The following is a 15,830-nucleotide window of genomic DNA, read 5'->3' as shown; positions in this document are numbered from 1 at the left end:
TAATGACAGTGGAGATGATGACTGCATGAAAGACAGTTAACACCAAGGCTCTCCTCAGGATTCAGGGATGCATCGCCCACCTTCCTTACATGCACATCAGCTGAATCATCTCAGAGCTGCTCTGAAGATGTCCTTTCAAATGACACTCAACGTTTTGTCTTTCAAATATCTACTGGAGATGTTTATGTAGATTATCTTAGGTAAAAATTAGCATACTGTGGAGTGTAGGCTGACCCATCAGTGTTCATTTTGATATCATGCATGCCAAGAAACACTTCAATTAATTAAAACCTCCAAACTCCACCAATTAATCACACAAAAGGTAGGTATTATTTATCCATGGCTGTGTGTATATGTATGTGTGTGTACATAGATGGATTGATTTTATCCATGACTTAATATATAGACAAAATTTTTGATCTCCTTTCCAAAAAGCTTGAGAGCTGCCATCTCCCTCCTGTATACGTCTACCAACTACAGGCACCACTATAATTCATTTGCCCACTTCCAGAAAGTCCGCCCTTGGGATCAGCACACACAGTCAAGCGCAGCACATGGCCTAGCATACAGTAACAGGAACACGGTAAATGTGAGTGGCCAATAATCTCCAGGAAGCCCCTGGAGCTCTGCTCTCCTCCTCGAACAAGAGCACACTCCTAACCTCAGGCAGCTGAAGTAGAGCTGAGGACCCACGATGATCCTTGCTGGGGAGAGTTTCCTGCTGCTCAGTCCTCCCTTACTGCATAATTCCTGAGCCAATGTCCACACTGCTAACAAGGAGGCTACAAAGCCCCAGGATCCAAGGCTGCTCTCAGCTTCCCACCCCCAATTCACTGAGCAAGCTGAGGGAAGAGCTTCCTTGGCAAAGTTAAATTCAAAGTTTGCTTTTCTGAGCATACATTTGATTTCTTTGGTTATGAGCTATTTTAGACTCATCTCCAGAAAAGGCTAAAGTTCTATGACAAAAAAGAAGGGGGAAAAATGTAGGCAGAGGGAGAAAATGCTCAGGAGAGTGTTATCCAAAATTTCTTTTTCTCAATGGGTGGTCCTCAACTGGCATCTCCTAGGAGCTCATTAGAAATGCAGAATCTCAGGCCCAACCCCAGACCTTCTGGGTCAGAATCTGCATTTTAGAAGACCCCCAGGTGGTTCGTGTGTGCATTAAAGTTTGAGAAGCACTGGTCTAGGACTCACCACTGGCCTCCCACATACTCCTGCCCTCCTACTGAGCAGCTCAGAAGGAATGTATGTCAGTGGAGTCTCTGGTATTTAGATTCAGGGCACAGTTACTAAGGAACCTGGGAGGATGTTTAAAAAGGCAAAGGGGTCCTGAACCTGGGTGGAGAGAACAGGCTAACCTTGCCCTACTCTTAAAGTGTTTCCACCCCTGTACTTTCTGGAATTCCTACTGGCCGTCTTACCGTTATCTGAATTTCCCCCCAAAGTGCTGGGACTAACGTCTTTCTCCCTGAGCATTCTGTGGCCGGTGATCACCCTGCATGTCCCTCAAAGGCAGAAGAGGGGATAGTGAGAACATCAGAGGAGCTAGCCCTCTCCAGGCCGGAAGGTGGGTCCTATACACTAGGCTAAATTGCCTGTGCTAGTGCCATTAGTTAAAACCTGAGGGGCCATCATATTAATTGTCAAACTGATTTTTTTTTATTATTAAACTTGTGGCCAACACCATGGGAAACCATGCAAATACCTTCTGCAGGAGCTAGAAACAGAAATTTACCTGTGCTTCCCCACCTGTCATTCTCAGAAACAATTTTAAAATAATAGCAGAGTATTCACCCCTTATGCACAGGGGATATGTTCCAAGACTCTGAGTAGAAGTCTGAAACCACAGATAGTACTGAACCCTATATATACTATATTTTTCCTATATATACTCACACTTTGCTGCTTCTCTTTGGCATATCCAAATTGCCAGGATCACTACTCTTGCACTTTGGAGTCATTATTAAGTAAAATAAGGGTTACTTGAACACAAGCACTGTGATTAGTCGGTGATCTGATAACCTAGATGGCTACCAAGTGACTAATGAGTAGACAGACTATGTAATATGGATATACTGGACCAAGGGGTGATTCATGTCCAGGGCAGGACTAAGTGGATGGCACAGGATTTCATCACACTACTCAGAACGACATGCAATTTAAAATTTATGAATTGTTTACTTCTGAAATTTTCTATTTAATATTTTCAGACTGCAGTAGACCTTAGGTAACTGATACTGTGGAAAGTAAAATTGAGGATAAGAGGGAACTGCTATAATGATAATAATAATAATACAGTTCTCCTAGATTTCTGGGCTCAAAAACACGACTATACTTTCGGTTATGCTCTCACTTTATACCTACAGATGCAAAATGCATTTTAAAAACAAACGTGTGACTTTGAAAGCATTGAGATGAACAGGAAAGTAAGCTAGGTATCAGTGAATCTGGGCTTTAGTGTCATATTATGAGAACTGAGAACCTGAGAACCTTAGAATTTAGGTCACTGTGAGGTCATCTGAAGCAAAAATATTTTTAAAAAGCCATAATGATATCTATAGCCAAAATTCACCCAGCCCTCTACTGAAAATGGGCCTCCACCCACAGCCACTATGAATCATAAGCAAATGCATATTCTTACATAAAGCCCCTTCTCTTGTACACTAGCCAGTACACAATTGAGGACACAGGACCGCTCACCCAATGCGTCTCAAGTTTATTATGAGTGAGAAAAAAGGGTCTGTGCATGTGTTATGTTCCTGGTTGCTAAGGGAAAGGACACACTTTTAGACCTTTCCTATCTTTACTAATGTACAGTGGGTTTAAAACCTTATTTAGAGAGATTCAAAATAGTATAATTTTTGTAAAAGGAGCCAAATTAGGCTTTCTCCAATAGGAAGCAGCACTCTTTGGGAAAGAAAAACCCCATGTGCTGAAAACCAGCTGCTCCCAGGGAAGCCCTTGGTCAGCTACCCAGCTAAGCGCTAGCTCTCCGGGCCCTTGGTCTCTCTCCCCTGCATCCAGGTTGGGTTTCTGGCTTATGCTCAGTTAAGCATTTAGTAGGTAAGTCATACAGGCTGCATATTAAGAGTATGCTTGATGCACACACAAATTGCCTGGAGGATTTATTTTGTATTCAGATTAGCCATCAACTCTAGAGTCTTTTGTTTTTTATGTCATAGCATCTTTAAAGGGAATTTCTGTTGCTTTGATACTTGGCATTGCTGCAGCCTTAGGGAACTCTCTTGTCCTGGCTAAAGATTTGGCAACTTGTAAAGTTTACAGTAGCATGGGGAACCTCCTGTTATTCTCCCCAGTTTATTTTGAAGGGAGGAATTAAAAAGCAATAGGTCAACATAGCCAGAGTTCTGCATTTGGAATGAAGGTTCCAAGGAGGTGGGGATTCTTGAAGGGGATCCAGACAACTGATGGCCATGGTGAGATTTCAAAGAAGGAGCGTCATGCAAGCGTCAACCATGCCCAGCCATGTACAGCGTCCATCCCCAATGTTACTAGTTGAAATTCCTCATGTGCCTGTGTTGCCTGCCAGCTCTTATTGAAATTATGTAATATTCATTCTAGATCCAGCACTCCGGTAAGGGGTGTTTGTGGTGCCACAGTCAGGGTCTCACGCAGAACTCTTAGAGTACATCTCTTTTCCGTTCATAGTGCAGAGAAGCGATACTTCCACGAAGGTCATTGTTTTTTAAACTGAAACCTGGAGATAGGGTGTCCTATTTCCAGTGCTGCAGTAAACTTAGATGTGTAGCTATAGTAACAGCCTAAGAAATCAGGGACTATCTACTCAAGGTCACTCGCCTAGGACTTGGCTATCATAAAAGGGATTAACTTTGCCACCGCTATAGGGAAATGTCAGCCAAGGGCTTAGTGTGTGTATGACAAAGTCATGCACAAAAGAATAGAAGCAGATCCTTCAGCCAGCAGACCTTGTTAGATCCCAGGCCTCTAGAAGAAGCAGGGGGCTGGGGCTGCGCCCTCTGTGGCCTGGCTGCAAAAGTCTGGCCCTGTGTTTCCAGGCAAGGGCGGGTGAGGGGGGGGGGGAGAGGGGGAGTGGAAAGAGGACTGGGCTGCAAGTAACAGGCTGGCCTACTAGCGATCCGTTCGATTGTAGGCGAGTAACTCTGGAACTCAGTCTGGCCATCTGAAAAATGGGGATGCTCACAGCTGCTCTACTTACTTTCCCAGATTGTGAGGAGGTGCAATGGGAAACGGATACACGCATGCTCAGCGCCCTGAGCAAAAGCCACCCAATCCCACCATGGCGCTGAGCAACTACCACGTCACTGGGTGCGAGCTGTGGAGCGTGACAAGATCCCCACCCACCTTTTCTGCGCTGCTTCGGGATTAGAAAGCCACGCGCCAACGCGCTTTTTCCTCTTCTCATCCCAGGCAATTAGGGCAGAGGAAACAGCCACGGTCGTCTCCAAGGAACCGCGTCTCCCCTGGCGCCCCCAAAGCTGCCTCTAAGCCACGGGTGCCCTCTGAGTGCCCCCCACCCGCCTCAAGAACAGAGCGGGTGCCGGCCGGAGGCCCCGCGCGTCCTCCAGGTGCGATCGATACCTCCTGCCGGGCTTCCGCGCGGCCGGTGCGCGCAGCCTCTCCAAAGCCGCCGCGCCGCCCGCTCGCTGCCGGTCGGTGTTGACATAATTAGACCAAATCTTGAGAGCAAAATAAATGTTCTGTTCGCCTTACAGCCAAACAGATGTTTACAATTCAAATGAAAGAAATACAAACGGCAGGGATTTTTTTCCTCCCCTTCTTCATCTCCAGTGAACGCTCGTGGTTTTTTTTCTGACACATTAAAAATGTGTAAGCGATTACGAGAGTTTCCTGTCCCAGTTTGTTCTGCTGGTGCATTTCTTCGAGGTACACACGTTTAAACGGGGTGGGGTAGGATCATTCCCGGCGGCTTCCCCTCTAGCCTCTTGCCCTTCTCAATCGCAATCCCCCCAGGTAATTCCGCCCCCCGCCTCAACACACACTCAGTCCTTGGAAGCAGATACTAATTGTAATCAAATAACAAAGGGATAGGGGCTTCATTGTAATCAAATAGGCCTCAGCTGATATTTGAGCAGCAAAGCGCGCTGTTTGGGGGGAGGAGATGCCAGGTATAACTGGATTCCCAGGTTTGAAAGCGCTCCTCCCGGTGCAGGTTCCAGACAGAACAAAAGAAAGGGAGGCCTGCCAGGGGAGACCTACTAGTTTAATGTGGTGGTGGGTGTGTAATCATGTGTGTGTGTGTGGGGGGAGGCGGTGTTAATCCCCATTTTCCAAGATAGAGTGCTTTGGCTTTTGGTGATTTTCAAAGCAATAAGGAAATTGGGGAGAAGGCATTAGCCTTTGGAAAAGCAGCCCCCCCCCCCCCCCCGCCCGGCTATTCCCACAAAATAGATTTCCAACAAACCACGCGACCAGGTCTTTTGGTATCTGAATTTTAGACTTCACGGAAAGGTGACTGAATTCGGAATCTGTATGTGGGGACTAATGAGCCAGGCGAGGCTCCAGGTGTTTTCCTGGCCTTATTTTCACAATAAATAAGCCATAGAAATGAGTTTTGAGTATTGAGGTAGAGAGAGTCCATAAGCTCTGACAAAAGAAGAGGCACAAGTCTCCCCACCCTCCTCCAATCTTACTCCTTCCAGGAAATGCTGAAAGACCCAAAGGCTGACTCAAAGTTCGGGGGCCTGGAGAAGTCGAGAGGAAGCTGGTCCTCCTGGCCCAGCAGCCCAGGGGCAGCCGTGGAGGCTTCGGAAGGGAAAAGCGGTCAGATCCACCCACCCTGTTATTGGCAGAATGGGCGATGGATGCTAAGCTCCGTTTCACCGAAGCATTTTTTTTTTTAATTAAATCGGATCTGACAATGTTTGTGCCGCAGCCTAAATGCCTCCGCCTGGCGTGCCAGTCACCTCTAAGCGATCTGACAAACTCCAGCGCTCTTAAAACGTGCAGAGTTCAGATCATATTAATTCCCCAAAAATGTTTTGATTCAAAGTAGTTTGTATTTTGTGTAGCCACAGGCAATCCGGAAAGCGCTCCTGCCTGCCCACGGCCGGCCGCTCCCTCTCCGCGTGGCCCAGAGGCTATGGCGGTACTTAAGCTTCTGAAATTAGCCTGGGGCAGCAAGGCAGAGTGATCACAAAGCGAAACAAGGGCGCTTCCCCTCTTCACTTTTTTCTTTTTTTTCCTCTTTTCCTTTTTTGAGTTTGCCATCCCGATTTCACAAAAAAAGGCCAGGGCCAACGTGACACTTCCCACCCAAATATGGAAAAACTGGGTTTTCTCATTTCACCTCCATCCTGCTCTGAAGGCCACAGCGCCCAGCCCAACGGAGCCCCTACCCCTGCGATTCCAATCTGGGTCCCCTCATTATTAGCTTCATCATCACCGTGGTCCTCATTGTCATCAACATTGTTCTCTTATTATTATATTCTCAGGGCGAGAAATGAAAGGGGCCAGCGCCTGCCAAAGGGGAGGGGGCCATAAGGGAGTCTCAGAAGATTCCTGGGGAAAAGAAGAGTGGGTTTTCCTTTCTTTTTTTTTTTAATGATTAAAAACACAGACGACTCCTGTAAATAGAAGCCTCATTTCTTCAAGAGATGCCTTTTGAAATCCAGTATCTGAATATTCAACGAAGGCAAAGCTCCACTCTGTACGTACAACATTAATATGATCTCTGCAGAATTTGCTACTCAGAAATATTAACATATCAAAGCCGACGCCCGGAGGCGAGAGAAGCTATCGATACCCGAGGACTGGGTAAAGTAAAGATTATTGGTTCTGATGGTTCGAGTGGCGGAGCTGCGGGCAAAATCGCGCACACCATTAACCGAGAGTGAGCGCGCGGGGAGCTGCACCTCAGAGGCGGTGGCAAATATTTTATCTAGGTGGTAATTACCTTGCTGCTGCCCCCTCTTCCGCACTTTCTTTGGCGATGGGGCCTTCATTATAGGCAAACACAACGTAACTGCCACTTACCAAAGTGAGTCAGGAAAATGGTATTTTGATCTTTCCCTATAGAAGTGGCCAAATTTTAACTGGAACTCCCTCCCCCCACCAACACACACACACCACTGCAAAACAGGATACCTCTCCATGGAGAACTCCTGTAGGGTATTTAGGGATCTGCCTTTCTTCAGGGGTCTTTGGAAGTCAAACCCAATTTTTTTTTCTCCCACAGTAAATTCTAGAAATCATTAGAAATGTAAGTTTATCCGAGAGCTTAGCAGGAGAAGGAAAATGGTGAAAAGTTGTGCTTTTCAAGAAATGATGTTTCATGGGGAGAGTTACCTGTAAGGCATGGATTAGAAGAGAAACAGGCATTCCCATCTAAGCTATTACACAATAAGGCAACATGGCAGAGAGCATGAGTTCATGAAGAACAAAGGTGACTAGAGCTGTTGATATTAGGAACCCTGTGCACTACTATGACAATAGAGACAAGAGGCTTCCTTAGCTTTTCTTCAAAAACTGGGAGTCCTGAGATGAGGCGCTGGGCGTGCTCCGGAAGGATCTACACCACCTTTTAATGCAAGACTTCCTTGATACCCTTGCTATCCGTTTGTAAATTGTCATGCACATTGATCTGTTCAGAGTAAACAGACAGCACACCCTGGTCTCCAGGGCTATCCCAAGTTAATTGGCCTATCTTTAAGACACATAGGAAATGAATAAACTCAGCAGTTAAATTCTGAACTCCTTTTGCAGGGCGGGGGAAGACAGAGGGAGTTAGTCACACAATACAAACAAAACCCCCAAGTTACCTCCCCTTTTTCTTTGGAGCCAGGCTGTGCTCCTAAAAGATCAATATTAGACTTAAAATAGCAGATTCGGAGCTGATATGTTAGGTGAAGTGAGTTGGCACCGGATCCTAGAAGAATACGGAAACATCACCCAAGGAAGACCATTTCTGTGGCTCTGATAGGACAGGACCGCAGCTCCCTCTGACCAAGAGCGTTGGTCTTTTGGGGGAGGATGGCGTGGGGGTGTCCCCTATGACTCTCTCCGAAAATTCAACTGATTACACAGCCATCTCCTATCTAGCTCCCACCTTCGACCTCGAATAACTCCCACCCTCTGTCAGGTATTGTACGATTTGACGCAATTTCCAAGCAATTGAGAGGGTGATCAAGCTGAACTCAAAAACCGCAGTAGCGCGAGCTGGGCTCTGGGAGGAGCCGGCTCCGGGCGCTAATTAGTGGCGCTGTCCTTCAGCACCACCGACATGTTCGTGCGTCCGGAGTGCTTGGCCTCACCTTTGGTGTGACCGCCCCAACAGACTGCAACCAGCTCCTTTCACCTGGCCCTTCTTTCACTCTGCATTTTTAACCCTTCTTCCCAACAGGAGGTATATTTTTTCTCAATTTTCACTAGTCTTGGGCCTATTTCATGGCATGTCAATATGACAGTATTGGCCTGGCTGACAGGTTTAATATTGCTCATTTAAAAAAAGATATTTATGGAGCAACACTAGTAATTAAAAAACAAAACTTCTCAAATACCCATTGGGTGAAACAACACAATTAAAGAGCTATTTTACATTTAATGGAAGTTTCAAGCTTCCACTATGACAATATTCAAGTTCCCAAAGGAAACCACTGTTTGTTTTTTGCCTCCTCAGTTTAAATGGAGTTTCACACTGGACACTGGGTTGCCAAACCTGCAGTTTAAACATGAAAGAACCTACTGCTGTCTATCAATACATTTCTCTCTCTCTCTCTCTCTTTCTCTCTCTCTCTCTCTGTTTTTGGAAAATAAGCTTTGAAAGAGAGGGAGAGTGACTGAAGGACATTTACTTGGTGCCATCAGAAGTGACTCAGTGTTTAGTGGTTCAGCTACTAAAGACAACTGCAGCCCTGGAGCAGGAATTAGTCCTGGTGAATAGGCCACATCTTATTAATTCGTATGAAGTTGGGATAACAGCTGGTCCCCCTTGCCTTGTATGCTCCTCGGGTTACTCAGCTTGCTAGGAAAATAAGCTTCAGAGGCACTGGATACAGTTAAGTGGGAAGCCAGCAAAATCTGCACTGCCTCGAGGCCTTTAAAATGTCATAGTTCAGAACCTTTTGTCAAAATGGAACATCTGAGATGCAGCCCCCTTCAGTGTCTGAGCTGAAATCAACAGCTTTCTACTCTTGTCCCCCCTTCCAATTCCATGGGTAACTCTGGATTCAGATGTTTTCTTCAACAGATGGGAACAAGAAAGCTTTATCCGGGGCGGTTAACACCACCTCCTCCTCCCACCCTCCCTTAAAGAAAGAAATGTTCAGGACACTTAGAAAAATAAGGGCAGCTACAACGTTGGTGTTTCATTAGCCTTCACTGCAGCCTCAACGAATCCAGCCTTTCACAGAATCCTTCAAAGCCTCAAGCTAACACCATCACCTCAAATACCCAGGCTGTGGCTGGCACATTTAGGACTAAAAAAGACCAGAAATTCTGCTCCAGGATGTGGTGATGGGGGAAGGAGGTGTGAGAAGGATTTTTTTTTGTCTTGAACTTTGATTCTGTCACTGTTCTGTGAGAAACAGCCAATCTCTTCTATCAGAGGTCTTAGGGGCACAGGCTCAGTTCAGGCCTCCCTGGAGGAAGGGAGGCTTCTTCTAGTGGGTATGTCTGTGTGGGACAAGAGTAATTGACTAAAAGTAATTGTTTTCTCAATCACCAGACAAGGGATCTGATGTTTAAAAGCACCACCAGATCTCCAAAACAACATAATAGATAAGAAAAGAATCTTTTAACATGTCCTTACTTACCTCTTCTTATGACTCCACCTTGGCCATTGAGAACAAGCCCACACTGGGCTTCCACGGAGCCCTTAATAAAAGGAAAATACATAAAATCACTCAAATAGATATTAATAAGTATGACCTTATGAGTTAAGTTTTTCAATCTGTCCTGTCCCTGAACCTCATATCCACATAACCTGATAGTAGACATTTAACGCAACCATTGAGCTAGAGCAAGTTTGGCAGCATGCATAATAAGGGGGAAAAATTTGCCAGAAAACCACAATCTAAAAGTTGTATAAATCTTAAGGTATGCATTTTACAGCACCAGGAAATATTATACTTCAAAGGGCCTGAGTGCCTTTCATCTTGGCATAAGAGAATGAGAAACCCTTTGAGTCCCCATCAAGGCACATATACAGTCTCCATGGCAATTTCTGCATGAAGCAAATTACACCAAATGTGTCCAGTTTGGCACTGTGGGTTTCTTGGGAGCTCAGAGGAGTCATTTCAAGTGGGGGATTTAAGTTATCTAATGGAAGTTCTGCTTTACCCCAGTTGGAGGAGCATCCTATAATGCTACCCAAAATGGGTCTTCTAGAGGAAACACCTTCAGGTTCACTCACTGTAGATCTTCAGGAGCCTAATGGATTTGGGGGTCATTTGAACTGGGAAGGAGGTAAGGGTTTGCTGATTTTTGATTAAGAAAAATAAAAATTTCTCTCTATGTGTCTTCCTCCCCCTCCCTGAGTCCAAATGTGTTAAAGGCTCATTTTCCTTTACAAACAAACGAGGTATTGGACATGAAAGAGGCCTTGAAGGGTGTTAACCTACCCAACAGCCCGTGAAGAGTTAAGTAAATGCGGAGAGAGTCGGTGCATAATAAAAACCCACTTTACAAAACAACCTTTACAGCCCTGGCTCCCTTTCGCTTCCCCATTTTCACCATATTGAGGCAGGCCTGTAAGAGCCCCCTTTTCAACCAGTTCACGAGCTCTTTCTTATTTGAACTGTTCTGCCTTAAAGTGATTATCAAATCAATATGAAAAAAAACCTTGGAAACTGGGCATAAATTAAAGCAGTGATGGGAAAAGGTGTGACAGTTTCCTTTGTTGGCCATAGCAAATCTTTTTAGGGGACTCAAAGATGGAACTGAAGCCACAAGACTGTTTGCATCTGTTAGGCAGACTTAGACCGCCCTCCAAACCATTGGACTTTCACTTAAAATTCTGTGCAGGGAAAAGTATATTTACATTTGTTGCATTTGAAATGAGGCATATGCTGATGAATGTTTTAAAAAGAAAGAAATAAAAGGAGAGAGACGGGGTTTCTCCCACACATCCCCTCCCCAGTTCTCGTTTTAAAAGTAGCCATGACTTTTTTCTTTCTTTTTCATTCTGCTAAGTCCAGGAGGAGCGGAAAAAAATGGCTTGCCAGATTTACAACTTGCTTCATATGTACTCATATATAAAATGATATATATCTTTATCTATAGGCATAGATATATAAATAGATTGTATGTATACCACACTCCTCAATTTCTTCTAATATCTGGGAGCTTTTCTCTCAGTATGAATATTCCCTCAGTAGGAGTAATAAATGGAAAAAAGATTAAAGATAATTAAAAAACACACATAGGCTGGGAAAAAAAGGTTCAAAATATCTGAAGTGAGGAAGGTAAAAGGCCACAAAGCTCTCCATGGGAGTGAAGCCTTTCTCTCCCATTCTCTGGCGTACCGCTAAGATGTTTATTTTCTTAGAAGAAACGAATCTTGGTCTCTACACTTAACAAACTCCCCCCCCCCCATAAGTAAAACGTTGTTTGGTCAGATGACATTGCATAAATGACCAGTTGAATGGCACTAAGTCGAAAATTGGATAAACTACGGTGTCCTTTTGCACGGGATTCTTTCTTTGTCTGGTGCTTGCAAATGTTCTAATCCTCTCTTTTGAAAAATGCCCGGCTTTGTGCCGAGCACAGAAAAAAAATTTGTACAGATACAAAAAAATCAGCAGCAGACGTGGCTATTAAAAAGAGTAAATAGGTTTTAGTTGAGCAAAGCATTGAATGGCAGATTTCTTTCCCCCTTGAGACATAAGGGGATCCTTGTGAAAAATGTAAAAATGCCCTGAGCGTATAAAATTATTTTGTGAATACAAATGTAGAAAGTCAAGGTTTATGAAGCCAAATCTTTTTTCTTGTGTGCCGATCTTGTGGCTATGGCTCTTTGTTGGGATTGTGAGGGCTTTCACTTTAATTTTAAAATGATCTTTTGCTTGGAGGTAAATGAGGGGGAAAGATTTTTTGTGCGCAACAAGGGTTCTCTGCCGTCTCCAACTTGGGCTCTTCCAGTATCTCGCCTTGCATTGTGGCGACTGTGGAAAAGGTGGCCAGCGCTGTGCAGACTGAAAAAGTAGGGACTCACAGATAGAACTAGCTGCACTTTCAGGCAAAAGAAGTTACAAATTCATGTTTCCTGGGTTCTTTTTTGGACATGTGTGGGCTTATTTGTTTGAAACGAGGCTGTGACGATATGTTTATATAATTATAAATTCTATTGTTGGAAAGAATACACAAAAAATGCATTAAGAAAGTAGGAGATATATAATTGAGTGATGGCCTCCACAGTATCTGATTTACTCCCTCCCTCCCTTTCTTTCTTCCTCCCTCCCTGTCTCTTTCTCCTTTTTGTTTTTCCTCTCTCCCTTCCTTTTCTCTTTTCTTTCTCCCTATGTCTTTTCTCTCTTTCTCTCTCTTTATTTCTTCATTCCCTTCTTCTTAAGCAGTTGCATCTTACATAAGTTAATGGGTTGGAGAAGAAAAATAAAGTTGTAAACCAAGGGGTGATGGGATTGGGTGGGCTTCAGGCAAAGAAATTAGGCTCAACCCCACACCCCGGCGAACTGCCTTGTGCAGATTCTTTCACTGGGGTACACTTTTGAGTTTTTCATTTGTGATTCTTTGCTCTCCACATTAATCTAGTATCTTTGCTGAAACTTCTGCTAGAGCTCAGGGTCCCAACAATGTCTCCAGAACAAACCAGCTCCCCCAATTCATAGTAAGCTCCCCACAGCTCAGTCCGGGACAAACACCTGAGACCCAGCAAAGCGCCAGACTGAGGTTAGGATGGGTCATCAACTTATCGGGTCTTACTCTAAGTCCAGGAGTCTCAACCCCAGCCTCCCAGATCTCCCCTGCCCCATCCCCTCGAGGGCAGAACTGTGGATTCACAAAAGACTTCCGTGCAGACCTACGGAAAGTGGGGGCCGCCGCTAGCCAGACTCCGGAGCGTGCAGGTGAAATGCCTTGATCCAAAGAGAGGAACCGAATGGCACACGCCTCCTCTAATTGTTTTGATAACTTTCCATAAGTGCTGTGTGTGTGTGTGTGTGTGTGTGTGTGTGAGAGAGAGAGAGAGAGAGAGAGAGAGAGAGAGAGAGAGAGAGAGAGAGTTGGAGAGCCGGCTTACGGTCGGAGCATCGACTGGGCGGGAGGGGGAGGGCGAAGAGGGGAGGGCCCGGCAAATCCACTGCATGCTTATTTACCTGCAAGTCGTCGGCTCCCGCGGCGGCCAGCCCCAGGCTGGGCCCTGGCAGCAGTCTTTGATCCGGGTGCATTCCATACTGAGAGCCATGACTCATGAGGGACAGGTCGTGGCGGCGGTAGGCATCGAGGCAGCCCAGCTCCCGCCTCTGCTCGTCCAGGCAGGACGACTTGAGCGCCCGCGCATTGTGCAGGTTAATAAAGTCGGTGGGCTCCCCGTGGTGGATCTGCTGGTAGTACTGTTGCGAATGGTGGAGCGAGTTCAGAGAGTAGGCGTCGGGGGTGACGGCCGGGTGGCTGTGCTGAAATTCGTAATGGAAGGACTGGTGGTGGAGCGGGGTGTACTGGTGGTTAGTGGAGAAGTAGGGGGACGCGAACTCGGTGCCAGTGGTGGAGTAAGTTAAAGGAGAGGAGGAGGAATAGGCGACAGTGGAATTGGCTACGGACTCCAGACAGCCAAGCTGCATCAAACGGTAGCTGTTTGATCCGTCGTGACGTATCTGGAAGGAAGAGGGGGAAAAGGGAGAGCAGAAAAACTTGAGGTTTGTCATTGTGCCACCGAGGCGCCGCTCTCCCGGAGCCAGGAGCGTTCCCGGGCTCTCCAAGGAGAGCGAGCGCGCACCGCTCGGCCCGAGCCGCCGCCGCCCGGGTTCAGCGCCTTTGCCAGGAAGCCCTCGCGAGCAGGCGGACTGGGGGTGGGCGGCCCCGTCCTCACAGTCAAGAGAGGGGAAAAAAAATCCCCCACCCTATATAGGTGCGGTGACACCACACACACACACACACACACACACACACACAGCCCCTGCCCCACTCGCGCAGGGAGCTGGGCTGCGGGAGCCAGGTTTGCCACTGGCTCGGGGAGCCAGGGGAGCAGAAGGAGCATCAGCCGGCTCAGAGCGCCTCTGCCCTCCAGCCGCATCCCAACCGCGAGATCCCGCCGCGGTCCCGGCCGGAATGTCTGGCCAGAGCTGTTCCAAAGCATGGTCCGTGTATTTAAAAAAATCTAGTCGGTGCCCACCGTTCCCCTTGCTCATTTCCGTAACCAGTTGGGGCAAAGCATCCGAACCCCCTTTCTGCTTCACTTTCTTAGAATAAGCCCATTCCAAAAGGGGCGCGCTGCACCCCCCTCCTTGTCCACCTACCGTCTCCCCCCATCAATCTCTTTACTTCGCCTTCCTGAGTATCTTCTTTCCATATCTATCTCTTTCTCCACACCACCTCCTCCCTGTCTTTATTATTAGGATTATGTTGTCCCCCTCATTATGGCAACTATTTCTTAGCGGGGCACAGTTGCCCTTCCTGGCGACAGATGTCATAACGAACTTTCTCCCCTTTCCTTCCTTAACTTCTCCCGAAAGCCAGATTATAATTAAACGTAACGGTCCAACATAGATTAGAGACAGGGGAAGCTGCCACCGCCGCGCCGCCACTGCCGCCACACACACGCGCGCTCAAAAAAAAAAAAAAAGTAATAATACCTCGGCATCGTGGACTAGTCCCGGAAAGGTAGTTGACATGTTGGGTTTCTCCGAAAGCTTACGATGCAATTTCCCCCTCCAAAAAAAGAATCGGGAAAAAAAAATCCAAACTTCTTGTATTTTCCAATTTTTTTTAAAGGAAAAAAAATGTTCTATAGATAGAGATCTAAATTGTAATGGCTTTGCCCGGATCAGATAGCTCCTTGCCTCGTACCCACTTAAAAACCTGTAGGAACAAATTTTTCCCTCTGCACAAAAGCAGCTCCCTGGAACAGATTTTGTACTTGCTGAGTATTTCTTTGGCTGATGTCGTAGGTCCCTTGGTAATATAGAAGTTTTGAAAATTAAGCATCAGCACTGAGAACTGGGAGGACAATAGGCAGAAGAGATTTATCCCAGGAGACAAGGAATAAATATTGTATCTTCGCCTAATAAGGAACTGGAGGTTCTTTCAACATTTTTATCCATTTTTTCCAACCTTTATCGTGCTTTTCTATACCGGCTGAGGTGGGGACTCATCTCTGCAGAGAGAATTTGCACACATTTTATTGTGAAGATAAAGATCTAGCCCCCATACGTGTACATTAGAGATAGAAACATATATTAATTAAAGCTTCCTTTTACACGAGTAAGTGTTCATTCCTATTGGTTCCACTCCCTGGATGCTGAAAGCTGGTTTTTTGCAACAAGCACCCGAATCAATTTCATCCAGATTGGGGTTTCTGCTTTTACACAAGTGGAAACAATACTGCTCTTCCCATATTTATATCGAATTTGGGTTCTTTCTCCTCTTTTGGAAGGAAACACCCGGCGGTGGCTTACACTTTCTGCAGCTTTTAAAATAAATAACCATGATGGACAATCCCACATTCCCATCATAAAGAAACATTGTAATTGGCAATATATTTAGAAAAAATACAAGAGAATAAAGACTTGTGACAAGATTTCACATGTAGGTAAAATGCCTTTCAAACCCCAACTCTACCCACTTTCCCCCTCTTTTGTGTGTCCCTTCCCTTTCGGAAACAGTGCTGGGTGAGGATGGGGTGGGCCATGGAGCAG

At 45.9% G+C, this 15,830-nt stretch overlaps 1 protein-coding gene across 1 annotated transcript in view; it reads right to left on the bottom strand.

The window, feature by feature from the left end:
- Positions 1–15,320, bottom strand: part of TFAP2D (transcription factor AP-2 delta) — a 50,658-nt gene extending 35,338 nt beyond the window's left edge. Inside the window, exons 1-3 of the mRNA XM_006093220.3 lie at positions 14,769–15,320; positions 13,293–13,790; positions 9,774–9,834 (exon numbers count right to left, since the gene is read on the bottom strand). Coding sequence (XP_006093282.1) covers positions 9,774–9,834; positions 13,293–13,790; positions 14,769–14,807 — 598 coding nt within the window. The 5' untranslated portion in view covers positions 14,808–15,320. The remainder of the gene's footprint in view (positions 1–9,773; positions 9,835–13,292; positions 13,791–14,768) is intronic.
- Positions 15,321–15,830: the final 510 nt, after the last annotated feature.

Source organism: Myotis lucifugus, unplaced genomic scaffold, assembly GCF_000147115.1.
Source record: "Myotis lucifugus unplaced genomic scaffold, Myoluc2.0 scaffold_111, whole genome shotgun sequence".
NCBI classification, from domain to species: domain Eukaryota; kingdom Metazoa; phylum Chordata; class Mammalia; order Chiroptera; family Vespertilionidae; genus Myotis; species Myotis lucifugus.
Note: the sequence above shows the minus strand (reverse complement) of the source record. Positions and strands in the feature narration are given on the sequence as shown.